At 38.3% G+C, this 16,765-nt stretch overlaps 1 protein-coding gene across 1 annotated transcript; it reads right to left on the reverse strand.

Moving 5' to 3' along the window:
* Positions 1–109: 109 nt before the first annotated feature.
* LOC110107273 (photosynthetic NDH subunit of subcomplex B 2, chloroplastic) lies at positions 110–9,957 on the reverse strand. Its single transcript, XM_020837476.2, is given in 5 exon segments — positions 110–411; positions 413–542; positions 545–638; positions 9,477–9,658; positions 9,661–9,957. Coding segments are annotated over 5 exon segments (840 nt in total). The 5' UTR covers positions 9,884–9,957; the 3' UTR covers positions 110–200.
* Positions 9,958–16,765: the final 6,808 nt, after the last annotated feature.

A 16,765-nucleotide genomic window follows, 5' to 3' on the forward strand; every position in this document is an offset into this window, starting at 1 on the left:
TCAATTCAGGTTTTAAAACATTGGTAACAAATATTAGCGTGCACATATGATCACTATTCTGTTTAAACTACGGTGGCGCAGGAGATGTTAAGATATAAAATATTCAATGTGCAAGGAAAATTATTGCTTGATTTCTAATATCATGTGAATATGGTCCTACCTTCTCTAACTGTATATTTATGAAGTCAAAATCAGGAAGACTAAAATACCATTTGTACTTTGTGTGCTACCTTCTCTACAGGAATACATACCTGATCGATAGTCTGATATTTCGAAGGAGAAGTATTGTAGATGCGCTTCATTCTCTCACTCGGTGGAGCAGCGTACACCCTACTAAGCTTTTGTTTCAGGATTGTATATAGATTATCCTCTACCTTCCAAGCTTCTGGCTCATAGATTTCAGTACTTACGTTCCATCTCATCGTATGGAGATAAAAGACCAAAACTTGAATCAAGTGGTGGATGTGAACGATAGGAGCAGCCTCTGAGTCCCTGGATTGCAGAACCTTCTTGGCTTTTAAATCTGATGTGTCCGAGCATCCACTTGTAAGCTTTACAGTGGCCATGCTTAGCGGATAGAGGGAGACAACATATGATATGTCGAGAGACCCGTCGACATTTGCGCAGCTTAATTCTACCTGCAAAGAGGGCATAGAAGTGATTCGTGTTCATCTTTCCTCAAAAGGGATATATATATATATATTTGCATGAATAAGAAGCATTTGAATATCAGCTGAGCATACAGCGTTGGTAAATACCTCTCCACACATTTTCACCAAAATTACCGATTGTGGAAAACCAGCCAGAGCATTGTTGAAAATAATAATAATGCGATTAGATGGACGCTTCTCTTTAAATCACTATAAGAGCTGCATCTAATATCACACCCTAAGACATGAAGTAGAAGAATTCATGTTATTTTCTTTTGATTATCATTTCAACTCATTCAAGTAATTGTATCAATATTCTTATCATGTGTCAGTATTATCTACTATATATAAGTATTCTTATCATTTATTAGAAAGTCAAATGAGAATATCTTGATCTTGCTCCTGCACTTATGACTCTCGATCAGTTTCTCTTATAATCTCCTCGGCCTCATCAAACGGAGGTCCACTAGTATATTAGGCTTGAGACCCTTCATAAAATTTTCCGCTATACTCCAATAACAACTTGAATCTCTCCCTATACTCCATGACAGATCCGTTAAGGAAAGGAATTGCTCGTGTAAGTCTTCTTCCCGAATGGCTTAGAAATATTCCAACAAGGAATCTTTAAACTCCTCCCACAAACGAATCGGATATCTCGCCTGCCTCCATTGGAACCAAGCGAGGGATTTTACCTCCATTCAGTATAACCATCCATGGGCATCCTCCTCTCTTAACCCGTTCACCGCAAAATATCTCTCCACTCATTATAACCATCCATGGGCATCCTCCCTTCAAACATCAGCATCTTCAACTTTCTCACCTTCACTTATCCACCCCAACTGCCTCTCTCACCAATGGTTCCCCTCGTGTATCGAGGGTGGAAATCCTACCTTTCTTCCATCAGCCTCCCATTCCTGATCCCCATGGGTTGGTTCGTCCACCTCCTTCTCCGGTTGTCCACACCCCTCGCCCACACGACCTCCCATAATGGTCAGTCACCCTCTCCACCATAAAACCCTCCGTAAAACTCCCTTCCCACTATCCCCCCATCCGACAACCCTATTCCACCCCTTATCGAAGCCCTAGATAGGAGATGACTTTTGATGAAATGAACTCTCTTCGTTGAACTATTCCTATCTGATCTCTTTCCCTCTAGGTTTGGCCAAGGGAATCCTGACCGAATCATTGTGAGGGTTAGCCAAGGAACCGTCGGTGGATTTTTAGATTGCATCTCAATGAGTTTCTTCATCATCTCCTCCAACCCTCCAAATCGTCTCTCCATCTGATTCTCCATGGTTATAAATCTTCCTTCGATGGTTGAGAATTTTTTTTCCACCCCAATTTGAATTGCTCCACTTCGCCTTCCTATGCATCCACCTTCTTTGCTACCATTGTCTCAAAAAAATCACGCTCTGATATCAATTTGATATAAAGTGGATGCCGAAATGGGTAGAAACCTTGGCTGAAATTCAATTTTAGCAAAACCAAAAGATAAACACAAGAAAACTATGAACACACTAGAACATTTTTTTATTGGTATATTTATGAAGAAAAACATACAATACAATTTGATCTTCAATTGGAGAGGAAGATTTAGCTCTCCCAAATCCCTAGCCGCCGGGTAGATCCCTCACAACCTAAGTAACCTTAATTTCAGCAAACAAAAGCATAAAATTAAAATCACCCCATAGTTAGCCCTAAATAGGCTTCCCTAATTCCCTCCCAAATCAGCCTACTTTCCTTACAAGATTCCCTTTCTAATTTGAATTCAATTTGGATCTCTTTTCCTAATTAATATCCCCCCAATTTTCATTAAAATTCTCTTAAATATGTCTCCATCTATTTATCCACCTTTCATATTGAATTAAAGCTTTATTGGGCCCCACAAGTGGTCCCCCCCCCCTCCTCCTTTCAACTGGGTTCGGTTCTGCTGAATTGGTGAAAAGGCTCCCGCCCTTCGTGGCCGGTGCGTAACAAAGTACACTCTGATGTTTCTATGAAAAATATGAAATAGAAGTGCATATACTATTTTGTTCGGGAACTAGTTACCTCTAACTTTCATGTGAAAAGACAAGAAAATTGTATGTCTGAGCTAATTAAACTGTAACATGTCTTTGAGAAAATAATAGTTATTTTGTGTTTTCTTAAATTTGACATTTAAAGCTTTTATTTATAAATTTCAAGATATGGATATTGAACTCTATAATAGGATTTGGGAATGAATACTAAGTTAAAATACTCATTATATTGATGTTTAACATTTTAGAAAAATGAAAGGGCCCGGCAGAGTAAAATTATAGGAAGCAAATCAGATAGAGTTTTCAGTTAAGGCATTTTGTAACCCAATTTCCATATTTTGATGTATAAAATCAACTTATATTGAATTATTTGTGCATGAAGTAAATTGCAAATCAGAATTTAGATGGCTATTATTTCTATTTATTATTTTGAATTTCTTAATAGGCTCTAGTTTATTATATTATGGCTGAGAAATCTATTTTAGGAATTCAGTTCTTCCATTAGATTTGACAATTCCTTGAAAGAATATGAATATATACTCAATCATCACCATAGTCAAGAAAATACAATATAATTCCCAGCACAAGTTTGTTAGCAAATCTCTCAAAAAGCCAAGGGCCATTTGGTTGCTCAAATATATAAACCATATTTTAGAAATTTATAATATCATCTTGAAGCATTTTTGAGTAAAAATGAAATCAACACATTTAAGAGATTTCAAAGGTATTTGTATAGTTGAAAATCAATATTAATTTCTAATTACATCCAACTAAATGATGAAATCTAATTAATTCAGCATTTATAACAAATATGAATTCTAATTTCAAGCAACCAAATGGAACCTAAGCTAACGACCTCGAAGACTAATAGACACTCTGATGCGGCACCAGTTATCCTATCAGCTATAGGAGGCTCATTTTACCACTGTTTGATGCCTCCACTACTTTAGTTTCCTTTTTCGTTTATGGTATACTTTTCCTTGTTTCTCTTCTGCTACCTTACTTTTAGCAAAAAGGTTAGTTTTAGCTTCTAGAAGGAAATGATATATAGGAAATATTGTAGAGGATGCGGCAGTTTTGGCATTTTCACAACCTTGACAAAGTTCAAGCTGAATATACAGGCCGTTGAAGCCTTCTTCTTCCTCTATCCCTTGTCTCGTCTTGGTTTTTGTTTGCTGTTATCTCTTTTGCAGGTCCTGGAGTACATCAGGTTGGTATCAGAGCCAATACAGCAGCATGACCGACAAGGGAAAAGAGCCAGTTCCCGATGAGGGGCGAAGTGTGGAAGCACTGTGGGCAAACCAGGCTAGTATCGCGCGGCAGCTGGAGTCACTGTCCGCCGATGTCCAACGCCTTACGATTGAAATGCGCTGCGAGTTTAATCTCCGTCGAGAAAGGAATGCACCCCATCAACCGCGTCCAAATCCGGCACAGGCGGTGGCTCATGTGGTTCGGCGTGGTATGGGCCTTGATCGACTGGCGCCACGATTCAGACAGCAAAACATAGAAGCTTCCGATTCGGAAGAGGAGGTTCGGAGACAACCTGAAGAGGACGTGAGTGAGTTTGAAGATATGACAGATGGGGGCGAATATTTCTGAGACAATTATAGGCGCGGGAGGCGACCCCATCCTCAAAGAACTCAGGCCGAGTTCAAGGTCAAGGTAGATATACCTTTCTTTGATGGGCATGTGCATATTGAGGATTATTTAGATTGGGAGAAGGCTGTTGAAAATTTTTTTGAATACATGGAGGTTGATCCGTCCAAACAAGTGAAATATGTTGCTTGTCGTCTCCGGAGCAGGGCGAGTGCATGGTGGACGCAAGTTCTGCAAATGAGGCAACGTGAGGGCAGGGGTCAGTTCGCAGTTGGGCGAGGATGAATTAGCTCCTACGGTCTCAATTCCTCCCTATGGATTACGAGCAAATCCTCTATATGCAATATCAGCAATGCGTGCAGGGCAACCGCTCAGTCAGCGACTACACCGAGGAGTTCCATAGACTCAGCGCACGCAATAATTTGAACGAATCCATGAACCAACTTGTGGCTCGATATATTGGCGGGTTGAAGTACAGTATTCAGGACAAGTTGGAATTAAATTCTGTATGGTCCTTATCCCAGGCGATCAACTTTGTTTTGAACGCTGAAATGCAGATGAGTACATCGTCCCGTCCTCATTATACCCGCCGGCAGATGACCGATTCTCTACCAGATTCTGGAAAGAACAGCCCTGGCCAAGGCAAATCTGTGGGTGTGGCTCCATCCCATTCGCAACCTAACAATTCCCCAAAACCTGCGGGTTTGACACCGGAGAAAGGGTCTCAGTCTAAGTCCAAGGCGGCCTCTGGTAGTAATCCTTATGCTAAACCGGCAACAGTGAAGTGCTTTCGTTGTTTCCAACCCGGGCATAAATCAAATGAATGACCACAGCGTCAACAACTCCAACTGTTAGACAATGAGCAGTCCGAGTCCTTCGATCAGCTGGATGACAACAAAGATGAAAATGTTGAAGACGTCGAAGGAGATGATGGTGAGCCCGTGCTATGTGTCATAGAGAAGTTGCTGAATGCACCCCGCCAAAGTAATGCCTCTCAACGAAATGCTATCTTCAAGACTAGGTGCACTATAAGTGGAAAAGTTTGTGACCTGCTCGTAGATAGTGGATGTACTGAGAACATAATAGCCCGCTCCGTAGTTCAAGCTCTTCAGTTAAAGACCACAAAGAACCCACAGCCTTACAAGATCAGCTGGGTAAAGAAGGGTGTGGACATTCAGGTGACAGATATGTGTCAAGTAACATTCTCCATCGGTCACCAGTATGTCTGTGACATTCTCTGCGATGTCTTGGAGATGGATGTATGCCATTTAATTCTTGGACGACCCTGGCAATTCGATGCCGGCGTCGTGTATGATGGGAGAGCCAACGTCTACACCTTAGATTGGAAGGGCAAAAGACTTCGACTCTTGCCGAGAGTCAGTGAAGACAAAGCGCAAGGGCCAAACACCTCTACATCCTCTGTTATGCAGATTGTATCCGGCTCAAACTCGCTCCTTATGAGGGAAAACAGAGATCCTGTGTGGGCCTTAGTGATCACAGATTCGCGCACTTCACTACCACCAACAGCACCGGCAGAGATTCGTAACCTGCTCTCTGAGTTCAAAGACATTTGTCCTGATGAGCTCCCTGCTACACTGTCGCCCTTAAGATCCATCCAACATCAAAATGACTTGCTGCCGAACGCAACATTACCGAATTTGCCTCATTACAGGCTTAACCCCACGGAGCAAGAGGTTTTACAGTCAATTGTAGAAGATCTTCTACGCAAACAGTTAATTCAAACTAGCATCAGTCCTTGCGTCGTACCTGCCCTACTGATGCCGAAGAAGAACAAAGAGTGGCGCCTCTGTGTAGCAGTCGGGCCATTAATAAAATCACGGTGAAATACCGTTTTCCGGTGCCTAGAATTGAGGAGTTAATTGATAAGCTAAGTGGTGCATCCATATTTTCCAAGTTGGATTTGAGAAGCGGGTACCACCAGATCAGGATTCGTCCTGGCGACGAATGGAAGACGGCCTTCAAGACCCCCTTCGGCCTATATGAATGGCGAGTTATGCCTTTCGGCTTATGTAACGCACCGTCGACTTTCATGAGGATGATACAAGACATTCTCAAACATGTTTGGGGGCAGTTTTGCATAGCGTATTTCGATGACATTCTGGTTTACAGTGCCAACCGAGAGCAACACAGTGGCCACCTGAGACAAATTTTTGTCATCTTACAAGAGAACAAATTGTTCCTTAATTTGCAAAAGTGCGAGTTCGCCACTTCTCAAGTCCAATTTCTGGGATTCCTAGTCTCTGAGCAAGGCCTGTCTATGCACGTTGACAAGATTGCTGCCATTATAAATTGGCCCACGCCAACGTCCTTCTTTGACATCCGAAGTTTTCACGGCCTAGCCAATTTCTACAGAAAATTTATCAAAGGTTTCAGCTCAATCATGAGCCCAATCACGGATTGCTTAAAATCCAAAACCTTTGCTTGGGGTCCTCCGCAACAGCAAAGTTTCACGTCCATCAAGCAGGCCCTAACCTCGGCCCCAGTGCTCGCCTTACCTTGTTTTGAGAAGCTCTTTACGGTTGAGACCGATGCGTCGGCCACGGGCATCGGTGCCGTTTTATCTCAAGACGGACGCCCGATTGCGTACTTTAGTGAGAAACTTTGTCCCGCTCGTCAGAAATGGTCGGCTTATGAACAGGACCTGTACGCATTCATCCGTGCTCTGAAGCAATGGGAGCACTATCTCCTTCATCAAGAGTTCGTAATTTGCACCGACAACCACGCCCTCCAGTTCATCAATAACCAGAAACACATCAATAGGATGCATGCCCGTTGGGTCTCATTCATGCAGAAATTTTCGTTTGTACTCAAACATCAGTCCGGCCGAAACAACAAAGTTGCTGATGCCCTTAGCCGCAAAACAATGTTGTTAACTCAACTACAAACTGAATTCACTGGATTAGTTTGCCTGCAGGAATTGTATGCCACAGATCCAGACTTTTCTGCCGTGTGGAATAAATGTATCCAGCAGGAAACCGTGCCAGAATACTCGATCCGCCACGACTTCCTTTTCCACAACAATTTACTGTGTGTTCCCATTTCCTCTTGGAGACAACATCTAGTGCAGGAAGCCCATTGTGGCACACTTGCGGCTCACGCTAGGCGTGACAAATCCTTGGCTCAGTTAAAGAGCCGTTTCTATTGGCCGCGTCTCCGCAGAGATGTCTTCCGCTTTGTTGAGCGTTGCCCGGTATGCCAGAGCTACAAGAGAGGAGCCCAAAACACGGGTCTCTACCTACCGCTGCCAACCCCTGATTCCATCTGGGAAGACCTCAGTCTAGACTTTGTTCTTGGATTGCCACGGACCAGCAAAGGAAACGATTCGATAATGGTTGTTGTCGACCGTTTCTCAAAAATGGCGCATTTTCTTTCATGTAAGAAAACGTCAATTGCTCTTCAAGTCGCTCATTTGTTCTTTCACCAAGTGGTCCGCCTACATGGAGTTCCTAGAAGCCTGACATCCGATCGAGATGTCAAATTCATAAGTCACTTCTGGCGAGAGTTATGGAAACGCTTGGGAACTGATCTGAGGCTTAGCTCCGCTTATCATCCTCAGTCCGATGGGCAGACTGAGGTAGTTAATCGGACTCTTGGAAGTATGCTTCGCTGTCTCGTGCAAGACCACCCGAAGCAGTGGGAAGACATGCTGAGCACGGCGGAATTTGCTTATATAAACCATATTTTAGAAATTTATAATATCATCTTAAAGCACTTTTGAGTAAAAATGAAATCAACACATTTAAGAGATTTCAAAGGTATTTGTATAGTTGAAAATCAATATTAATTTCTAATTACATCCAACTAAATGATGAAATCTAATTAATTCAGCATTTATAACAAATATGAATTCTAATTTCAAGCAACCAAATGGAACCTAAGCTAACGACCTCGAAGACTAATAGACACTCTGATGCGGCACCAGTTATCCTATCAGCTATAGGAGGCTCATTTTACCACTGTTTGATGCCTCCACTACTTTAGTTTCCTTTTTCGTTTCTAGTATACTTTTCCTTGTTTCTCTTCTGCTACCTTACTTTTAGCAAAAAGGTTAGTTTTAGCTTCTGGAAGGAAATGATATATAGGAAATACTGTAGAGGATGCGGCAGTTTTGGCATTTTCACAACCTTGACAAAGTTCAAGCTGAATATACAGGCCGTTGAAGCCTTCTTCTTCCTCTATCCCTTGTCTCGTCTTGGTTTTTGTTTGTTGTTATCTCTTTTGCAGGTCCTGGAGTACATCACACTCAAGACTATACTAAAACACTAGCATGTTTCGTTGAGGCTTAGGATAAGCTGTGTGAACCAGCTAAGCAAAAACTTGTAGGCTTAAGCCTTAAGCGGACTTTAGCCGTTTGGTTGGTCAAAAGATTAAATAACATAAGCTTAGAATTTGTCTGGAGAAGATGAAACGCGTATGCAAGATTAGGAATAAATTGTGTTAGATAGTTCACAAGTTAGTTTCTCAATGAGTGGATTAGTTAGAATGATTAGCACTTAATTAGATTAATTAATGATTGCACTACCAAAAAAAAAGATTGCATGAACCACTCCTAACAGCAGCATCAACGACAATTGTGATCGCATGCACGATAGTGACTATAATATCAACGACGTCTATATCATTAATGGGAAACAAGAAAATGGCGGTGGTAGAAATTGGAACTATAAATGGAAAACTAAGACACGCTCGGAGATTGACAGTGTTGTTATCATGGGGAGCAACCTGGAGAAGGTGAAGGTTCATTCCAAAGCGAGGATGAAGAACAAGCTAAAAAAAGCTTAAGCCGCCCCAAAAGGGGGACATAAGTTAATTAGGCTTATGCTTTTTATACTTAGGAAACTGACACAAAAGCTCTTTGTCTTAGGGTGAGTTAAGCCCCAACCAAACAGCCCAAACGAAGGAGGAAGATAAATCTCACCTTCACGAATACAGGACCAATTTCAAAGTTTTAGAGCTTTCTCAAATTAAAGTTTTACCATAATGTGTGTCGCCATTTCAATTAGAAAAGTTTTAGATTTTTGCAATAATTTATAAGCGAGAAACTTCACGAAGAGGGAAAAAAAAAAAAAAACTTTTAGCATTCTTATCACTGAAGTGCAATCTTCTGTTTCCAGCCCAATACAAAAAACCACCAATTAGACAATGCCCGAAAAAAGGAGGCGGGATCTTGATCTTTATCCTAATCACTTACCTGCACTGCCTCAATGGAATCGGAATCAGCATCCTTGACGGACCACTTCGAAGCACTCCATGCCGAGCCATCTCGCGAAACACCGTTAAGAACCAAACCCTAACCGCCCTTCAGCGACGAATCCCCATCCCTAATCGTGTAAAGCACCTCCTCAAACTCATCGTCCTTCCAATAAACTTTAGCCTGTAAGAAGTAACGATTCCGTCGGCGATTTGAAGCCTTAGAGAGCTCCTGTTCCTAACACTGAGCTCAACCGTCGGAACATCGCCGGAATCGGAGAACTTGATGCCCTTTCTTCCGAATCTTTTCTCCAGGGATTGGGGAGGAGACTGGACAGTGGTAGCGGAGGAGGCTCGAAGAAGATGGGGTTTGGGAAGGTGGAGAGAGAAGAGGGAATGGGAAGCCATGAAAGGTAACGAAGTGGCGGGAGAGTTCAAGCATCCGTGGCTTCATGTTCGGGGATTTTTGGACATGGGTAGTTTTTCTCTGTCCACAGATTTTCTTTCATTAATATATTATTTTTACGAGTTATTTACATATACTAGTTTTATTATCCGTGCATAAAATTTACTTTGCTAGAATTTAATAAATATATATTATAATTAAGAAGATCAAATATATGTATGAAAAAAATTAATAAAATTTGTGTTTGCCTAATTAATAGTGACATTAAATGCATGCGAATAAATTTTTAAAAATAAAAATTTATGTTATGAAAATTTTAATTATATTTTTTATTAAAAAATAAAGTAATTAATTTTATCCCTTTAAACAATTCTAATTATTAATTATACTGATGAAACTTTATATGTTTTTCTTAAAATTATCATATAGAAAATATATTAATATAATTTTATAATTCAATACAAAATACAAATTTTTTCTCTCTAGAATTAACATCATAAAAATAATTCATTCATATTTAGAATAATAAAAATTAAAATTCACATGAGCATTAGATACACGTGCATTAAATGAACATGAATAAAAATTTTAAGTATATATTTTTAACTTTGTGCAGAAGAAATGATGAGTAAATATTTTTAAAAAGATAATATAGATTTATGGGTTACTTAAATTTTCTTAACTTTGATCAAAATAGTGGATAAAAAAAATCTTCTTCCATTTCTCCAAAATAGATCATTTTTTTCAAAGTACAAAAAAATCTACAACAAATTTGAAGCCAAAATGGTGTCGAGATTCACAGGTTCGCTGAAGTAGAGATCCAGAAACGAAAGAGCTAAAAGAAAAACATGTGAGAATAATATATATGGGAGAAAGAGAACATGCGATAGTTATCTTACAGCCACCGAACGGTCGTAGGTTGGAACGTTTCGACGGTTGAATTCATCTTCATGCGTCCAAATTAATTGGAGAAGGAATCCTGAAACGTTTAAGAAGTTGAAAACACGAAATGAAGAAGCGGGTGATTAAATGTCGGGAGTTACTAACATTTAATATTTTGAGGCCACGAAACCTACCGGAGGAGATGACGGCGAGCGGAGGCATGAAGAGGTTGAAGAATTTCAGAAGACTGATTTAATTAGAGGGAAACCTACCTGACGACGAGTGGAATCAGTTAGGCAAGCCGAAGAATATGGAGACGGGGCGAAGACGAAGCATCGCGATATTTGGGTAGGTTTACACTTGCAGAGGAAAAAGTTAATATATTCATAAAAAACGTTAATATTTACACTTGCACAGGAAAAAGTTAATATATTCATAAAAACTCGCAGAATTAATATAATAAATAAAGTAGCAAAAGTGGAGAATAGGAATAGAGAAACGTAAATGTGTAGAATTAATATAATAAATCTATACTACTATATAAAAGTGGCTTGGGACTTCACCCATAACAAATCTTGGCCATTCATTTTATATCTTCAAAAATTATCCTAGCCATTCACTCTACTTCTCATTTTTAAAACTGCTTTTCAAATAATTAATTAAGCATTTATACTACTATTATTATCATAAAGATGTATTAATTATTTGCCACCATAATAGAAATAGAAAAATGGAAGTTAGGAATCTGAAGGGGCGGTAAAATTAAATGAGTTTTATATAATGTGAATTTTTTTATTTAATAAATATTTTTAATAGAATGGACGGTCAAGATAATTAAAAAATAAGTAGAATGTATGAACAAGATTTGCCGGAGGAAGGAAACTCAAGCCCCTTTTATAATAGTAGTATAGATATCAATTTATATTATATTATTTACCTATTTAATATCTAAAATTTTAATATTACATATCTATCACCTATAAATAACTTTAATATCAAATATATCACTTCTATATTTCATAACTACCACTCATATCATCCTATAAAGTTTAACACTACATTCCTTGTCTGATATTTACTCTATGAGTGACAGGCATGTAATACTATAGTTTTAGATATTAGATATGTAAAAAGTATGATATAAAGTAATTTTTATTTGTTTATTGCATTAATCTCTTCTTGAAGAAATATTTAATATTAAATAGCATGATGTAATTTGCAAATTCTAAAAAACTAGAGAGATTGTTTTAAGAATTTGAATCTCTACTAAAAAATTAAAGACTAAATTATTATTAAATCCCAATAAGGTGAGGCTAACGACATTGAGAGTGATCAAGCTCAAATCAAGCATCTGAAGTGTGGTAAGAAAATTTAAAATATTATTCAGAGTTGCAAACATTTTGTGAATCTTGCTTGTTTATATCCAAATAAATATCTCGTCAAGAGAAATCCGAAAAGTCCAAGATACCTCAACTTTGATATTATTAATATTTATTGAAAGATTAGTCTATGATCAAGGGAGTCAACACAAGCATTATGATATAGTATTTTGGAGTCTTTAATTAAAATTATCAAAATACTTCTCTAAAAAATTATACATATGCCATCATTATCTATATGAAAGTGGACTTGAGCATTATACTTGAGATTGGAGAAAATATGAATGTTTGGAGAGCAATACTTGGCATCTGGCACTGACAATCACCACCAGCATTCAATGTCACTCAAATGTTGTCATTGCCCTACCATCATTGCTCAACGATTGTCTTCCAACTATCACTGTTTAACTGGCACCAATCAATCACAATTGATGGATACATCACTCAATTATTGTCATTAGCATGACTTATTTCTCGAACAATCTCCATTAGAATCACAAGAGATCAAGCTTTGGTTTCCAACTTTGTAATTCCTTATTCTCTAATTTATTTAAGAGAAGATCAAACTCATGTAATCATACTTGTATAGTAGATCATTTTAACTAGGTCATGTCCTGTGATTTTTATTCACCTTTTAAAATTTTCACAAAAAATTTTAGTGAAATTATTTTTTTTATCTATAAAAGTGCACAATTCATGTGCAAAACTATAAAAATAATTAAACTCTTAACTCTACCATATGAATATGCTAGCAAGAAACAATGATAAATATGTTATTATAGACTATACACATTCCTTGAGAGGTCTATCATTTATAGTATTCGAAATCCCAAAAGATAAATTAAAAATTTACTAATTATTGGAGTTGATATAATGCCAATAATCATCGATTAAGAGCATCCTGAATTAATTTCTCTTACAACATTAATCATATTTATTGCATGCAAGAATATTCACAATAAAAACAAAGTATAATTTTTGAATTATGCAATAATCTCTCATAAATAAAAATTAAGATAAGTTGAAAGCAGTTTATAGAAAATACATGAAGGGAAAAAAAAGTTGTAGGGTTTGACCCAATTGAAATAATTCAACTAGTATGACTTATAATTTATAAAACCCTTCTCATGCAGAGGATCAGTGGAAGAAATAAAGTTGTTAGAAGGAACACCAAATAGGAAACCAACACAAGCTTAAAGGCTTCCAAATATCATAATATTCATCATCCCCTCTTCTTCTTACAGCATTGTATATATAAACTAGCAAGAATATTCTAGAAAGCATGTAAAAGACTAGATAAATTATTCCTATGAAAAACTTTAGCTAATATGTTCCACATCATATTTAGCAATCAAAGAAGCCTTTGGCATAATATTTTAGGCTTGAATTCTCAAAGAATACTTTCATGAAGGAAGTAAGAGAAGTCTTGAAGTGTTGGTATCCTCATCAAAAGACTACTTGTGATATCCTATTATTTTCTTCTTATAGGAGTGGAGATTTTCAACAAAGAAGGATAGCATTGTCCATTATAAAATACATTGAGCATTACCACAGGTGTCGATGACAATCATCTGGTTTGTTGGCAATAACGATCGTTAGCATTGATATCAATGGCGTGTCTTCTCTATTAATGATGGAATGCGTCTGCCTTGTTGGCGGTGACAAGCATTCACTTTATTAGTGATGGAAAACGTTGGTGAGGGTTACCCTATTAATAATAACAAACTTGCATTGGTCTTTGTGGCAATGATAAATGTCGAATGTTGTTAGAAAGAGCACTAGGAGCGCTTCTTCTAGCCACATCTCAATCTACCCAATTGCTTTATTAAGATTGATCAAAAAGTTTTATATGAGAAATGAGAAGTGAAACACTCTTTAAATAGATTTATTGATTTTATATGTTGAGTTGTGTTGACTTGAAAATCTTCCCAAATCTATATCATCATTATTTGGAAAGAATTTATTGGCTGATTTGCATTATATAGGAGCCCTGATTGCTCTATATATATGTTTCAAATCTATTTTAAAGGGCTTAACAGTTGTTGTGTGAGAGGGAGAGAGCCAATTGTAACTTATTTTCTCCACATTATAGTTAAACCATCCCCTCCTCATATACGTAGATATTTTTCCTGAACCATGCAAATTGTCGTGTTTTTTTGTGTTGATTGTGCTATGATTTATGATTGTTTCCACCATATTTGCACAACATTTAGATGAATTTTTAAGATAGGAATGTTATAGGCCAGTCGACTTAACTTGAGTTGAGTCATTCCTGAGTTTATGAAAATACCTTCAACGATTTTGATGAGCGATAGATTGGCTCGTCTATTTTGAGGAGACAAGAATTATATTTTTTTGTATTTTTCTAGACTTTATTGAAATATGATAAATATTAATGATGCATTTTATATGAGTATTGTTATGCTCCAAAAAAAAATCTACATAAAAAAATAAATTTGGAGTTCAGTTTCATTGTATGGCTCAATAAAAATAAGAGAGTAAATTAAAGCATCTGCATGAGCTATCTAAATAAAGTGAACCCCAATTGATGCCCAATATAGAGTTATTATGAATATTTTTATTATAAAAATTATAAAATAATGAACTAGTTTAATCCATTCTAATTAATTCACAATTATTTTACAATAATTTAAATACTCTTAAAAAATTAAAATAGGCATCGACGTTTCGCTGACGATAAGATTCGACATTTATTGAATAATCTATTAAAATCTTATCTTTCATAAAATATTTTCAAATAACCTTGGCGTGACATTCCAACTTGTGACCATTTAATGCTCAGCAGAATATTAAACTCTATGGATGTATTTTTTTCTTACATACAAGTCAATTAAGATAAAATTATATACACATCACATATATAAAACTCGTACTCTAGACCTATTGATTTGCCGCAAAAACTTTAAACTAATGATCAAGTTGACTTGTGCACTGATGTATTATTCGCAACCCATCTTAATTAAATATATGAATAAATTTATAATTAAAATCCATGGCGTCATGGCAGCGCTGTGACAGTCCACTCTATTTATGAGCCACCCGTCAGTTTTATGGCGCTGTCGTCTATAGTGCTGCAGAGTTTTGTTCTTTATCTTCAATAAGACATTGTGACGCCGCAGCACTGTATGACTGTAAGGGGAAAATTTTTCCTTTTCCAGGATGGAGTGGCCCTCCTGCAATCTATCGGCAAACTCGACTGACGGGATTAAGGCTTGAGTCAACCGAATAGTCTAATTGACCAACACAATTAAATTACTCACATAATTAATAAAGGTAAAAAAATTTATGTCTATGCTAGTTTATTAAATCTTTCAAAAAAAATTTAATATCTTCATGACAGTATATGCATATAACTAAGCTATTAAAATATAGAATGTTCATTCTTGGCTTAGTGGATCATCTAAACCTGATTGGCCGTATAGGTTTTATTTATTTTTGAGGGGCAAAGCCTAAATATATTGAAGAAAGACTAGATGCAGATATTAATTAAGAAAAAAAGTACTACTGTCAGCATAGATAGAATGAGTGCAACAGCAGAAGGCAATAATACAAAAATGGAGAAAATAAAAAAGGAGAAAAGAAAAAAGAGCTGGAATATGCATGATACGTCCTCAAAAAAATATCTTGAGCGGGCATATATCTCAATGCAAAATCAGGTTGGAAACTTCCGAAATTAATATTGGGACCATCCAAACTCCGATTTCAACAAACTTATAGTTGAACTGAGCGTCTCAAGAATACAAACCTAACGACACCAAATCCAACCCAATCTGAGTCCAAACAGGTCCAAATCAAGGGTTAGAAGCGTTGTTGGAATGTTCGAACCACAATTTGGATTGCAAAACGGTTTCCAAACATAACATGCTTATAAGCAAACAGAGCGGCTCGACGAGACGAATCCAACGAGCCCAAGATCACCAAAATCCGACATCACTAAGACATTCAAATGTCCATCAAATGGTTCATGATCATGAGATTCAACATTGGCCGTCCATCCAACCACTCCCCATTTACCCTTGATCTTTCATCTATTTACGGGTCATGCCACTCCAAAAAACTAGAAATGGATCCCTCATTTCTCTTGAAAGAGGTACCGGAGCAAGAAGAGAAGAATGAAGAAGATAAGGAAGAAGCTCCTCCTCGACCACCACCTGACTTCTGCCGGACCACCACTGGAGGCCCTCACCTCCACCAGATCACCGCCTAACGTGGTTACTCCGCCGGACCACCACTGGAGGCCCTCACCTCCGCTGGACCACCGCCTGACGTCGTTGCTTTGTCGGTCCACCACCTGAGGCCCTCACCTATGTTGGACCACCGCCTACGTCGTTGCTCCGCCGGACCACCATCTGAGGCCCTGACCTCCACGGACCACCGCCTGACGTCGTTGCTCTGCCGGACCACCATCTGAGGCCCTGACCTCCACGGACCACCGCCTGACGTCGTTGCTCTGCCGGACCACCATCTGAGGCCCTGACCTCCACGGACCACCGCCTGACGTCGTTGCTCTGCCGGACCACCATCTGAGGCCCTGACCTCCACGGACCACCGCCTGACGTCGTTGCTCTGCCGGACCACCATCTGAGGCCCTGACCTCCACGG

The sequence above is a fragment of the Dendrobium catenatum genome, unplaced genomic scaffold (assembly GCF_001605985.2).
Source record: "Dendrobium catenatum unplaced genomic scaffold, ASM160598v2 fragScaff_scaffold_43, whole genome shotgun sequence".
Lineage (NCBI taxonomy): Eukaryota > Viridiplantae > Streptophyta > Magnoliopsida > Asparagales > Orchidaceae > Dendrobium > Dendrobium catenatum.